The 13,062-nt window shown below is 32.3% G+C and overlaps 1 protein-coding gene and 1 long non-coding RNA gene across 4 annotated transcripts; both read left to right on the top strand.

Annotated features, from left to right (window-relative positions):
- Positions 1 to 316: 316 nt before the first annotated feature.
- Positions 317 to 3,830, top strand: LOC113783749. Of its 3 annotated transcripts, none has more exons than XR_003469965.1 (5): positions 317 to 424; positions 554 to 580; positions 983 to 1,046; positions 2,115 to 2,177; positions 3,662 to 3,830. It is a non-coding gene; the product is annotated as an uncharacterized LOC113783749 (long non-coding RNA). The 3 variants fall into 3 exon arrangements; XR_003469963.1 differs by having other exon boundaries at positions 554 to 609; XR_003469964.1 differs by having other exon boundaries at positions 554 to 609; positions 3,658 to 3,830.
- Positions 3,831 to 5,727: 1,897 nt separating this feature from the next.
- Positions 5,728 to 12,819, top strand: LOC113782789 (protein SRG1-like). The gene is made up of 4 exons (XM_027328710.1): positions 5,728 to 6,005; positions 6,533 to 6,780; positions 11,135 to 11,459; positions 12,386 to 12,819. Exons 1-4 carry the CDS (start codon positions 5,766 to 5,768, stop codon positions 12,641 to 12,643), a joined length of 1,071 nt encoding a protein of 356 aa, XP_027184511.1. The 5' UTR covers positions 5,728 to 5,765; the 3' UTR covers positions 12,644 to 12,819.
- Positions 12,820 to 13,062: the final 243 nt, after the last annotated feature.

Below are 13,062 nucleotides of genomic sequence, written 5' to 3'. Positions count from 1 at the left end.
CTACGTTTTTTAAACCACCTTACAAATTAGTAATTTCGTTGTATAGTTATTTGTATAAAATTTCCTCTTTGAACTCTTATTATTTTACTCGATTGAATTTCATGAAACAATAAATTGTATTTTTTTGCTCATTATCTTTTAGGGATGTAACAATTTAGGAGTTCCATGCTTACTAAGATTCAGGGTAATAGGTTGTGACTTTAGTATTTATTTTCACTTGTAGGCTTCCTATTATTGAAATTTGCAAATGTTTTTTTGATAATCTTAGGAATTCATCAAGATTTGCAAATTAATTTTTCAAAGCTATCTTTGGGGGGAAAAATAGGTGAATGGCATATGATTCAAGTTCAAGATTCCAGTTCGTGGTCCAAAGAGCACGATAAGTTGCCATTGAAGCAGCTGTTGGAAGCTCTATTGCCTTGCAGTAATTTTTCGAATCATTTCCAGATTTCGATCTGGGAAGTGACAGACCATTGATTTACTTGCATAAGCCTCTTAATTTTTTCTCAATTCTTGGTTTTGGCTTTAATTTCAAAATTCTTTGTTTTGACAGACCATCGATTTCCTATTCAGGATTATGGTATGGTGATGCTTTTTCTCTGTTTTCGTGTATTTTGTCTTCTCTGCAGTTCTCTTCCACTTCAGCATCAGTTTTACTGTATTTGGTCTTGCTCCTGATTTTTTTTTCGTTTCTATGTTTTACAGGTCATAGATTCTATAACATATTGTTCATATTTTAGGTTTAAATAGTTTGGTGGATGATTTGCATGTATTTCATTTACATTGCCTTGCATTAAAGCTCTTGCCTTTGCCGTCTTTTGGCAGATAGCTTTCTAATTTAGTGCCAGGTGGCCTATGTTTGCTTATTTGTTTTAATCTTTCCCATGTATGGAATGTTTTAGAAAAAATATTATGGAATTAGGTTCTCTTGTACCACTAAGTTGCCTTTGCATTGAACTTACTCTTTGATTTTGCTTTTCAGGACCAACTGGTTATTCAATGATGAAAGATTGCATAGGGTTCATATAGAGTGATCAATTTTTGAGGTAACCTTTTTTTGATCCGTCTCCATTGTTTAATTATCTACATTTTCGTGTTTTTCATGTTTTGATTTTCCCCAACTCTTCTATTCCTGACACACCTACTCTTAATGAATAAGTTACTTGTGATGGCTTTTTTTAACATGTTTCCAAAAATTGACTGTCTTATGGGCCTAGGTGGTTAGATGAAAAGTCTGAGCTTTTGGAGGTTGAGCAAGGCAAATGTTCCATGACCTTAGATCACTATTATTTTTTACGGTGAACGTTATAGGTTTGTATATTGTGTTCTCGAGTCAATTATGAAATCATGACCCCAGTTTCAATGGTAATTTTGTCGATAGCCCTTGGTTATTTGGGTTTTTTACAAACATTGTGTCGATTGATGGTGTGTTCTCTGCACTAAGATTGTGATATGTTATTTTTGAAAGACTGAGGCTATCCTTTATGGTTGGTTTGTGTTTTCCTGTGAATTGAGTGGATTACGTAGGTTTTTTCATTAGTACTTATTGGGGATGATGACAGCCTAATTTTTTCGTTTGACGAATGTTTAATCTGTAGGCAATTAAGTGTTTGTTTGTGCAACATGCCATATGCTTTTACCCTTGCACCACTCTAATGATCTATCCCCAATTCTTTCCCTTTCCCTCCCATTTATCTTTTTCCTTTGGAAAGGAGCGGTCCACCATTTGAAACCCCTCCATAAACAACCACCACTATGAATATCCCTTGAGAAGTTTTACATTTACCAAAAAAAAAAAAAAAAGCAAAAGCAAAAGCAAAAGAAAGAGGAGATGTTCCATGAACTATTCCCTCTGGTTCTTTTTCTTTGATTCATTCTTCAATTGTTAAATGTTAACTGTTGCGATGTATTCATTTGTCTAGGTTTCTATTTTGATGGATTTTGAGGTTTTGTAGACAGATTAGAGTTTTATTGATTCTTAGTATGCTGAAGGATGCTTCTTCTGAAGTTCTTGTGTTGTGATATTATAATTCTATACCCTTTTTTTTTGCTGTGGTTTACTTGACATATCTGATTTGCTGACTCCAATGCTTAAATTTCTATACTATATTCAGGTTATAAAGACAGCCGGAGCATCTAGATATCTCAAGCCTTTTCAATTTCAACATTTTATTAAGGTATCCTCAATTTGTTGCTTTATTACTTCTTTTTTAAGGGATTCAAAATAACTCTTGGTCTCATTACGATCTGCAGAGTTCTGTTTTTTGTGAAACTGGTTTTTTTTTTTTTTTTTTCATTTGTATAGCATCTTTAATTGAATTACACATGAAGTATAGAGAAATTCAACTAGCAAGAAAATAAGGTTTTTGGAAAATGTCAAAAATGGGTCAAATTTAGGAAAATTATATATGTGATGAATATCATTGTTAAGTTGTTAAGCTTAAAATGACTTATAAATCTCAACTTATTCAACCTTTGTTGTAAAGCTCACTCTCTCTTAAAATATGTATTTGCTAAGTTATCTACATTTGCAAAACACAGCTTTGTCAAATCCAGCATAAACCTTTCTGCATTTCATGAAGTATAATAAGACATAAAGGAGGGGTTGTGCTAACAGTTCTCTTAATTATTTAAGCACTTTGCACAAACATTATTAACATGGTCGAAAACATAGTTATATTAGTATAAAAAAAATTCTACATTCAAAGTAGGATAATAAAGCACCTAAATGAGTAGCTATGATGGCATTTGCTTAGTACAAATGTTGTCCAAAGATAGTATTAACATATCCAAACACATTTAAGACAAACTGCAAATGAAACTTTGAAAACAAATTGACTTGAATTTTTATCCTATGTTTAGAATTCTTTTTCTGTGGTTTATATGCTCAGCAATTAAACGCTCGCATATCGTATAAGCAAGTGCAAGATTTACTATAATCCCAAAAATGTGTCCTTTTCTTTTGGATCGACTTTCCTCTGTTTTCTAATAAATCTAACGTATTCTTTCTTCTTTTGGCTATCTGCATTGGATTCTTCTAATGTTACAATTGCAAAGCTTCATAAACATGTTAAGAACAATAATTTCATTATTTTTTGTTGTCATTTCTCCATTTTTTGTTCTATGTTACTTATAGTTTTGCCATATGTGCATCTTCAGCGATTCTGTGTTTTTTTGGGGACTGTAAAAGCTCCATTTGGCACATTTCTGAAAAAAAAAAAAATTTCGCCTCTACTTTGTTAAGTCATGAATCATTCCATCTCTTGATATTCTCTATTATGTTTCTAGACTACAAAACCTTTAGAAGTTCTGCAAAACTTTAAAAAAAAAAGAAAAAAAAGAAGGGATAACATGGGCAACCTCATTGGATTGTTTGCAGGAAAGTAAAAGAAATTTTTGTTCTCAGAACTCTTTTTTTTTTTTTATTATTATTATGGAGACACCAAATTTCCTCAATTGTTGTTTATTGGTCTAGGGAATGTTATCCTTAAATGTCGCACTATTATTGCACTAAATATTCAGCAAAGTTCTTTTTTTAGAAAAACATTTGATACAAGAATTCTTACTTTTTATCTCCTGTGAAGGGAATTTTTTTTTTCAAATTAATTTACTCAGCTTATCTGATTTGATTTTTTTTTTTTTTTTTTTGTGGATAAGTAAGGTGGAAGAAGACGATGCTTGGAGCAAGTGATAAGTGATTATGATATAGGCTTTGAGATTCAATTCTGATAACGCTTCAGTATTTGTGTTCACTTGAAGCTTTTCTAATATTGTTTGATTTTTAATTGTAGTAATACTCTTTCATATTACAGCAATTATTTAAAAATTAAGTTTATGGCATTTTGTAGCCTGATTCATGTCTCACAAGCTAGGACATATTTGTTAAAGGACACATCTAGGATCAGCTCATACTATGGTATTTCTAACTAAAACAAAATGTCAATATACAATCACTATATTTAGAGACGCTTTTGTAGGAAGGATCTACCCTTGAACCTGCTGTCATCATATTTAATTGAATAAAAAAATCCATATATTTCTGCAACTATGCAATTTGCAATTCCCCAGTTGCCACCGATGGCTCAAAATAGTTCATAGCCATTTGCGCCTAAAAATTACTCCTAAGAGCCATTTGCGCATAAAAAATACTCCTAAGCCCTAAGCGTCTAACTCCCTGGCTTCGTCATAGGCTGCCACGCGCTGGGCGCGGGGGTCAAAAACTAGTTTGTTTATAAACACACTGGCCTCTCTCTTTTACTCTTTTTATGCCTGCTGGCACGTACACATGCACATACACATGTTCGCATGAGTATTGAGCACGCAAAGAGAGAGATTGGTATATACCATTGCTTTGTATAAGGCATGAGAGTGGGGAGGGACAACTTTTAGCAAACGCAAAAGAATTGTTATGTTTCTAAAGATTGTAGCCTTTTTGTGTAGAATTAGTACTTGTGATTGCAGGGGATCGATCCCGTGACTTAAACTATTGATGCCAGTTAAGTATCTATCCATTCGCTATTGTCATTCGGAAATTAGTTTACAATTATCCCTTTTTCCTCAAAACAAAAAATTCCTACATGAAAATCTTTTGAAAGTTACAAACAAGTGCATTATGTCTTATACGAAGTAGGGATGCTAAACTATTGAACAACAGGTAATCTGTCTAGCTTATTTACAATAATAGTTAAGACTTACAAACCTTTTGCTTTGGTATGAAACCAATTCTTGACAGAGGGAAACATCTCGAGAGAGCCCACCAAAGAGTCCAATATGGGAGTTAGGAACCCAACTTTGACCCAAAAGCTTAAGTCATTAGGTTTTGGATCCTTACTTACATATTAATCACTCTTTCTTCATCTCTCGGACTAATGTGAGACGTAATCTTTTTACTCATGAACCTAACACCTCTGATGTATACGAGTCATTTAAGAAGCAAAACAGCTCCATGGGTAATAATGTTAAATTTAAAATTCTATCCTAAAACCAATCCATTTATAGTTGCAGTGCAAAATTCCAAACGACATATTAATTGTATATATGTAGTTTGGGAAAAGTCTCAAATTGGATGAAGATTCTCTACTATTGATAGAGCAATTGCAATTGATGGTTTAAATAGTTTTAGTATGAACGTTCGCTAGATGAGATTGATTTTGAGACACAATTTTTAATAAGTGATAAAACTTGCTGTATTATTAGGTACGTTATTATTATTTGTATTTTCAATGTCTTAATGGTTAAATATTTGTGTTAGTAGTTACATTTTGTAGTACAATTGACACTGATATTTTGTGACAGGCTGTTCACTGATGTGCTCTCTTTAGGCTGATGGTTGTCTACTTTAATAATGAACAATCGCAAGCTCATCTGCGTAGCAAAGTATGTGGATCCTATTTTGTAAGTCGTCAATTTTTGGACATGGACTAATCCAATTTTGATACAAATTGATAAAGGAATACATCACTCCAGAGACGTTCCGTGAAGACTCTAAGGTTACATTTTGTAGTGCAATTGACACTGATATTTTGTGACAGGCTGGGCACTGATGTGCTCTCTTTAGGCTGATGTTGTCTACTTTAATAAAGTCATCAATTTTTGGAGATGGACTAATCCAATTTTGATACAAATTGATAAAGGAATACATCACTCCAGAGACGTTCCATGAATTGATATCAATTGCAACTTGGAGCTACGTGTATATATATATATATATATATATATATATATATATATATATATATAGGTAGAGATTTACACAAACCACAAACATGGAATCTGGTATGATAAATTTTGGAAGCTCTCTAAAAGTACCCTATGTTCAGGAGTTGGCTAAGGAGAAATTTGCATCAGTTCCACCCCGATACATACGACCTGATCCAACCAAACTTCATGGGGTCTCCACAGAGGAAATCCCAGTAATTGACATGCAAAGGTTGCTTTCTGATGAATCAGTGAATCCAGAGCTTGAAAAGTTGCATTTTGCCTGCAAAGAATGGGGCTTCTTCCAGGTTTGTCATTTCGTATTTGTATATGCATATATTAGGTATTGTTGTTGACCTAATAATGGAGTCTGATTGTAATAGTATTTGCTCAAAATCTACTAGTCATTTCAATTTGGTTTTTACCACAACTTTAACTTACTTTCAAGGGAATAAAATAATTCTGAAATATTTATTATGTTAATAACTATGACTTTTCAGGACTGTAGGTAAATGATATATCTTGCCACAAGTTTTTTTTTTTCATATTGAAATGTTTCTTTTCTTGTAATTATCCAGAAATTTTATGTCAAAAGCGAGCATGCCTACCCTAATATATGAACTCATTTGGTTTTCTCTAGTAGTAGTACATAATGCATGACTAGAATGTAATAGGAGTGATCTCCTTTTCTTTCCTGCTTTTCCTGGGATCTTCTTTGAATTGTTATACAAGGACAATCATCTAATTTAAATGGATATACATGCCCGCTGTTAAAATGTAGAAGTGTTATAATAGTCAGCACCAAATAATTAGTGACTGTACAATTTGTCACCAGCTGATTAATCATGGAGTGAGCTCTTCATTAGTGGACAAACTGAAACTAGAGATGCAAAAGTTTTTCAATTTGACGATTGAAGAGAAGAAGAGATTTGCCCAGGAACCGGGCGATGTAGAAGGATATGGACAGGCCTTTGTTGTATCGGAGGAACAAAAACTTAACTGGGGTGACATGCTATTCATGGTCGCTCTGCCAAGTCACTTGAGAAAACCTCATTTACTTCCCAACCTTCCTCTTCCATTCAGGTACAAGAAAATTTGCACACACATTCATATCATTGTATTTAGGGTGCATTTGATAAAATTGAAGTATGAAAACTGAAATTTGAATCTATTAAATTATTGAATTATTAAGTATTAAATCAAATACGTTTGAGTGTATATCACATTCGATGATAAGTGAAAAGTTTATCATTTATTTTTTATAGCAAGTTTTGCCTAAAAAATTTAATGGCACTTAATTAATTCAGATGTTCAATTTTTGGTTATCAAATGTATCTGAATATATTAAGATCTAAATACATTAAATTTAAATGATGAATTGTGTTGTCAAACACATGAGGACTATAGTAACATCACACACAGTCTAACTTTTGAAAGTCATAAGCGTCTAAAATTCTCTACACTTGTCTAAAATTTAAAAATTTTGTGGGTGCAAATGCTTAAAAGCTAGGGATAAGATGATCATAGACTAATAATAGGTTAAGAAAATAAGTGGTTAGTAGCAGTCTGTAACTTTGCAAATCACCGTACCTGTAATCTTTCTATTTTCTTTTACATAAATTGTCAACATCTTGATATATATAAAGAAACTGAAAGTCTCGAATTGAAATTGTAAAGAGATATAATGATGATTTTTATGAGTTATAAACTGGATTTACAATAAGAGACATTATTTAAGTGTGGCGGTTTGATTCTTTCATGTATTTTAATTGATGGAAATATGAACATTTTGGTCCTTTATTATAGCAGTGGTGGTTCATTTGGTTCTTTATATACTACCGCTTGCTAATTTATTCCTTATGTCCTCTGCTCCTAGAAGTGGCAAAATGGATTCATATCCACCAATCCATCCATATAAACCAACCTTAAATGGATTTGGATGATCCATATAAATTCAATGGTTTTAAATGGATAACCATTTAAATCCAATTATGTTGGTGGATTTAAATGGATTATCCATCTTATCCATATACATCCATTTAACTTAAAAAATAGAAAACACATTTATAAAAATGTGAGATAAAATCTTGTGGGACCATCTATTCTTTTCTTCATAACTTCCTCATATGTCAAATTAATTTTGTGGGACCACCTATTCTTTCCTTCATAACTTCCTCACATGCCAAGTTGCCAATAACATTAATTGCATTTTATTTGCTTCTAGTTCCTAGACTTCTTCCATCCTTTTCAAAATTATATTTTAGTCTCTACTCTTGTTTTTTTTAATTAAACTCTCATGTAGTAATGATTGCAAACATTTATATTCTTAAGTAAAGAAAAAGCGAGAATGCATCATGCAGTGTCAAAATAATTTTTATTTTTTTAATTCTTTTATTTATAAAAAGAATTTTTCTAACGAGTGTCCCCGCAACATTGGTTAAGATATGTAAATGACAATTTTATTTTTTTTTTCCAAATCCTCATACTTGCAATCCCTCTCCCCTTATCACCTAACCCAACTATCCAAAAAAAAAGACACCTAATTTATTAAGTAATATAAGGTAGCTTGTGTATCAATGGTATAATAAGGAGTTTCATACATTTTTAGGTACTACGTGCACATATGATGAAAATATTTTACTTGTCAAATAACATAAGATTTCTTGTTAGAACTGCACTTTTATTCAAGACATCACTCTTGAACAGGAGTGCAAAAAATTGGAAACGTAAACTTCTTTTCACTGTAAAGCCGTATTCAATTCATTCAAAAGTTATAAAAATGTAGCCAAGTTCTTAATTGTTCATTACTTTACAAAATGATACTTAAAGTAATGACGAAAGATTAAATTGACCACAGCAGTTAAATTTTCTTGGAACTAAACTAATTTTATGAAGTACTGAAATAGAGTAGTAGTACAAGCATTTGTTATTACCAAAAGATTTTAGGTGATTTAAGAATAGAACTTTGGGGATATGTATTTTTTGGAAAAAAACATTTGGATCTTAAATTTAGGATTTGGGAAGAGTAAATGGATAAATGGATGGATCATGGTTTACACTATCCATTTAAATGACATCCATTTAGATCCATTTATTAAATGGTTTTAATTGGATTGGATCAATTTGATCCACTATTCATTTAACTAAAACCATTTATCAACCATATATCCATTTTGCCACTTCTAGTCTGCTCCTTTATTTCTACAGTGGCAATGTCGATTATCTTTGTAATACCAACATTGCATTGAAGTTTATGAATTAAGGGTTGTAATTAGAGATTTGGGAAAATTAGGAGAGGGGAAATCGATAGATTACAAATACTGCATTGATTTTATTTTATGGAAATCAGGGATTAATTGGTAGACGGAAGTACGCAATAAATCTTCATCACTGAAATAAAGGACTTGAACTATATAATTCCCTTCTAAAAAGCAAAGTAATAAAGGACTTGATGAGGTAATTAAGTACTTTGTTTTAAATCTTAAAGAACAGTAAATAAAGAAAGATGTAGATAATGGTTATGCAGCATCTTAATCACTGTTTGTGAATTTGGTTTTGTCAAAAAAATAATAATAAATGTCTCATTTTGTTGTTGAGGGGTAAAAAAAACGATAACCACTCAATGATTCTTTATTCTAGGTCACAATTTGTTTATAAAAAGTATTCCATTGATGACTAAAATGCTTTATTCAGAAAAAAAGTTTTTGAAAAATAATTGAAACTGAGGAGGCAATAATAAAGCCAAATGCTGTTACATGAAAAATTGTAGCAGAGAATATTCGGGTATACGTAATATATTTTTTTATTATATAGATGCATTTATTTGGAAGTCGTACTCTCTTAGGGGCCGCCGTACGACATGAAACATTGAATGTTATCCCTTCAATAAAATTCCATGTGTAATGATCAAGACAGCTTATCAGCCAGTCCTTCAAAGGAAAAAAAAGGATAGCTTATCAGCCACAAAGTGTCCTAAGGATTGAATATTTTGATCATTATCTCTCTTAAAGTCTCCACATGATAGGCCTTTTCTACTTATTTTTTTACCTTGGAGTCATTCTTAATGGTTTTCCAACATTTCTCTCCTTTTAATCGTATGGCTATTGGCCACCCAATGATTTAAAGTCTTGGTGGAGTGGGAGGTTAAATGTTCAAATCTTACCCCCATCAGTTTGCTACTATATGTGATTTTCTCAAATCCATATAAGTGCATACGTTTGATTCAATGGTGATTCAATTGCCGTCGGTTTTTCAATGGATTCAGTTGAGTCTTCCTCTAAAATAGATTAGAGTAGAAATAGTTTGATCCGATGGTGATTTAATCCCCGTCGGTTCCCCAATAGATTCAGTTGGGTCTCCCCGTAGATAGGTTATAGTATGAATAGAGTAGATCATGACGATTGACAAAAAATAAATTATATCATCTCTCTCTCTCTCTCTCTCATACAGGAAAATATATCCTCTCTTGCTTTTCTTAGAGGGACAATTTCAAAAACCTCTCCTCAGGTTTTTGATAATTTCATTGAGCTCCCTCGAGGTTATAAAAATAACATTTACCTCCTTTGCCCACATAAAATGACAATATTAGGTTTAACATTTTAATAAAACTCTCTTGTTAGATATACTTTTACAAAGAATGGTATTAATAATTATTTTTCTTTTCTTTTTCTATTCTTATTCCCCCTTTTTATATTTTTGCCAATAAAACCATAAAATATAAGCATTGACAACATAAATGTTTTACTAGTGACATTTTTTATGACTTTGAATGTGATCTAATTTTTACTTGCTGATTTTTTTGGGTACCAAAAGCTACATTAACTCCAAAAAAAAGCTCAAAATTGCTACCAAGCTATGATAGTTCCACCAATCCAAAATTCTACAAACTTTAAAAGAATTATGACGGTATTTTCTTTTTCAAATTAAAAAATACATACCCTGGTAAATCACCATTAAAAGTAGTTTATCATAGTGATAGAACTATTGTCATCTTTGCTTATCAAATAATAAATATGGTGTTAAAAACTTCACACTCTTTCTATTTTTTTGTGTTAAATATATTATGATTGTTCTGGAAAGTAATTCAAACGTTATAAGTTTGAGGGTATTTTAGGATATTCATTAAAAATTTTGACCAAGTCTAAGGTTTGATTACCAAAAGTGTCAAATTAGGGGAGGTAGGTGTAATTTTTGAAACCTTAAGGGAGCTAAGTGAAATTGTTAAAAATCTTAGAGGTTTATGAAATTATCCCTTTCTTAAATCTTACCTTCTTAATTGTCTTTATGAGGAAAATTAATAAGCCATGTCACCGTGAGATGATGATAAAACATCCATCCTTGCATGCATAAAAAATTAGTTAACATCTAAAGCATTGTGCATTGTTATTATATATTGGGTATTCTTTACTTTTTATTTACATTTTCTTTAACTTTGTAGAGAAACTCTAGATCAGTACTCAAGGGAATTGAAAATCCTTGCCATCAAGGTCCTTGAGCAAATGACAAAAGCATTAGGAATGAAGCTTGAAGATATGACAATGCTTTTTCAAGAAGGGATGCAATCATTGAGGATGGGCTATTATCCTCCGTGCCCCCAACCTGAGCTAGTGATGGGCCTTTGCCCCCACTCTGATGCTACTGGGCTTACCATATTACTTCAAGTCAATGAAGTGGAAGGCCTCCAAATCAAAAAGGCTGGAGCTTGGGTTCCTGTTGTACCACTTCCTAATGCATTCACAGTCAATGTTGGAGACATTTTAGAGGTAATCATGCTCAAAATCCTTTCTCCAAAGATGCAATGTTTATATAATTACAACATCTATCTAGTTTTTGGTCTCCCTTATGAGATATTTTCAAATTGGTTTCTACAATTATGAACATATATGGAAATTAGAATGTCCTTCCCATATTTTAATAGTATTCAAGAGATAATCTTTCCGATTATGATTAGTATGCCTACACTAGGTTGATGTGTAAGACTAATTATCAACTTGCACCGCCTAGAAAATGAGGCCAGGTCAAAGTGTAGCTTTCATCCCAAAATTTAACTTTTGACAAATTTGTGCCTAAACTTCTAACTTTGGCTACTTTGTCAGAGTTAGACAAATGTTGTTTATTGGTAGAATATTGAGTATTTTAATAGAACATGTATCTTTATAAAGTAAAAAAAAAGCATAAAATACATGGATGAAAAGGTCTTTATATTGAAAAAGCAGTTTTATTCATATTAGTAACCAATTTAATTGATTAATTACTTCATTATTCGAGTAATATTTCCCAAGAATGTAAAACTTAGGCATAATAACTTCAAAATTAGTATTGTACATGCCCTTACACCCCAGCCTCCAAATTATTGCTTACCTGTGATGTACGAGCGGTAAAATTCAAACTACTTTCCTTTCATCGTTTTGAAAAAAGTGCTTGCTCTTTTCCCCAACAAGTTTGTTTTTATTTTCAGAAAAGAATTTACTTTTTGTCTTGATTTCAATGCTAATTACACGTGTTACTTTTGGTATAGCTTCTGAATTCTATCTCCAATGTTTTTGGGGCATAACAGTAGTTATAGGTGGACTCATAAGATTGCCCTGTTAACTATATCCTATTATTGAGCCTAATTGAACTTTTATGAGAATGTATGCTGCACAGTACACAGTTGGGAATAATGTGACGTATTTTAACTGAGATGCAGATTGTGACAAATGGGATTTACAAGAGTGTTGAGCATCGGGCAACTGTGAATTTGCACAACGAAAGGCTTTCCATTGCGACGTTTTTCGCCCCAAAATTGGATGGTGATATGGGTCCAGCGCCAAGTCTTATCACCCCTGAAAATCCAGCAATTTTCAGAAGAATTAGGATGCTTGACTATTCAAAAGCGTATTTTTCCCGTGAACTAGATGGGAAATCATTCATTGACGCAATGAGGACCCAAATCGAAGACTTTTAGGCTCTTAGTCCCTTTATGATTTTTCTCTCTGAAACTTATGTACACTGTTGACCTGGTGTCCCCTCTTCATCGCCTCCCCCAACTTTCATTCACCACAAATTGTATAATTGTTTAAGAATTAATCCTGTATATACTGACATTATATATATTATTAGATTCGAATGCATGACAACTAATATTAATTTAAATTTAAAATTTGAAACAAATAGTATGCATACAGGTCTAATACTGTATATATTATTAATGTATAGAAAATTAATCTATTTTTTAAATATGAAAGAGAATGATGAGTAATTGTATGTGCTATCAACGACGTATTAGAAACCAACAGGGGTTGGTCCGAGTGGTAAGCGGCTCGGATTCGCTTAAGCAGGTCTCGTGTTCGAATCCTAGTGTACGCAGACACCCCTGTTAGGAGA

This window comes from Coffea eugenioides, chromosome 9 (assembly GCF_003713205.1).
Source record: "Coffea eugenioides isolate CCC68of chromosome 9, Ceug_1.0, whole genome shotgun sequence".
In the NCBI taxonomy this organism is placed as follows: domain Eukaryota; kingdom Viridiplantae; phylum Streptophyta; class Magnoliopsida; order Gentianales; family Rubiaceae; genus Coffea; species Coffea eugenioides.
This window is presented reverse-complemented; position numbering and strand designations above follow the sequence as displayed.

What these genes read in the sequence shown, in the direction of transcription:
- LOC113782789 (XM_027328710.1), top strand. Translation starts at nt 5,766, where the DNA reads ATGGAATCTGGTATGATAAATTTTGGAAGCTCTCTAAAAGTACCCTAT. An exon ending in AAGAATGGGGCTTCTTCCAG is followed by an intron (nt 6,006 to 6,532) that starts GTTTGTCATTTC and finishes ATTTGTCACCAG; the next exon opens with CTGATTAATCATGGAGTGAG. An exon ending in ATGTTGGAGACATTTTAGAG is followed by an intron (nt 11,460 to 12,385) that starts GTAATCATGCTC and finishes ACTGAGATGCAG; the next exon opens with ATTGTGACAAATGGGATTTA.